The following is a 312-nucleotide window of genomic DNA, read 5'->3' on the forward strand; positions in this document are numbered from 1 at the left end:
CACCAATTGTGAATGAACTTCTTATTCTTCGTATGCCCCTTCCCTTTTGTTGGGGTACCCACAAACCCCATCTGTTTCAAAACGGAGCATCCTTTTGTGCCTTTCATTTGCGCACCAACTGCAATGGTAAATATTCTTTCACTGCCCATTTTGTGTATGAGAAAGTAAGATTGCTGGCTGGTAGCTCAGTAGCTCAGACAAACTTGTCGCTGTCGGCCTGCAGAACGGCTCACGCCGGTGCCACGTTCGGGCGGGGGAACGGTGAAATTGGCTTCATTACGCGATGGGCGATATTTGGCTCTCATCTCTGTG

At 49.0% G+C, this 312-nt stretch overlaps 1 pseudogene across 1 annotated transcript; it reads left to right on the forward strand.

The window, feature by feature from the left end:
• Positions 1-32: 32 nt before the first annotated feature.
• Positions 33-311, forward strand: TEOVI_000255100:pseudogene (annotated as a pseudogene). Its single transcript has one exon. A coding segment is annotated over exon 1 (279 nt).
• The last annotated feature ends 1 nt before the right edge of the window (position 312 follows it).

Source organism: Trypanosoma equiperdum (genome assembly GCF_001457755.1).
Source record: "Trypanosoma equiperdum strain OVI genome assembly, contig: ctg_566, whole genome shotgun sequence".
Classification (NCBI taxonomy): domain Eukaryota; phylum Euglenozoa; class Kinetoplastea; order Trypanosomatida; family Trypanosomatidae; genus Trypanosoma; species Trypanosoma equiperdum.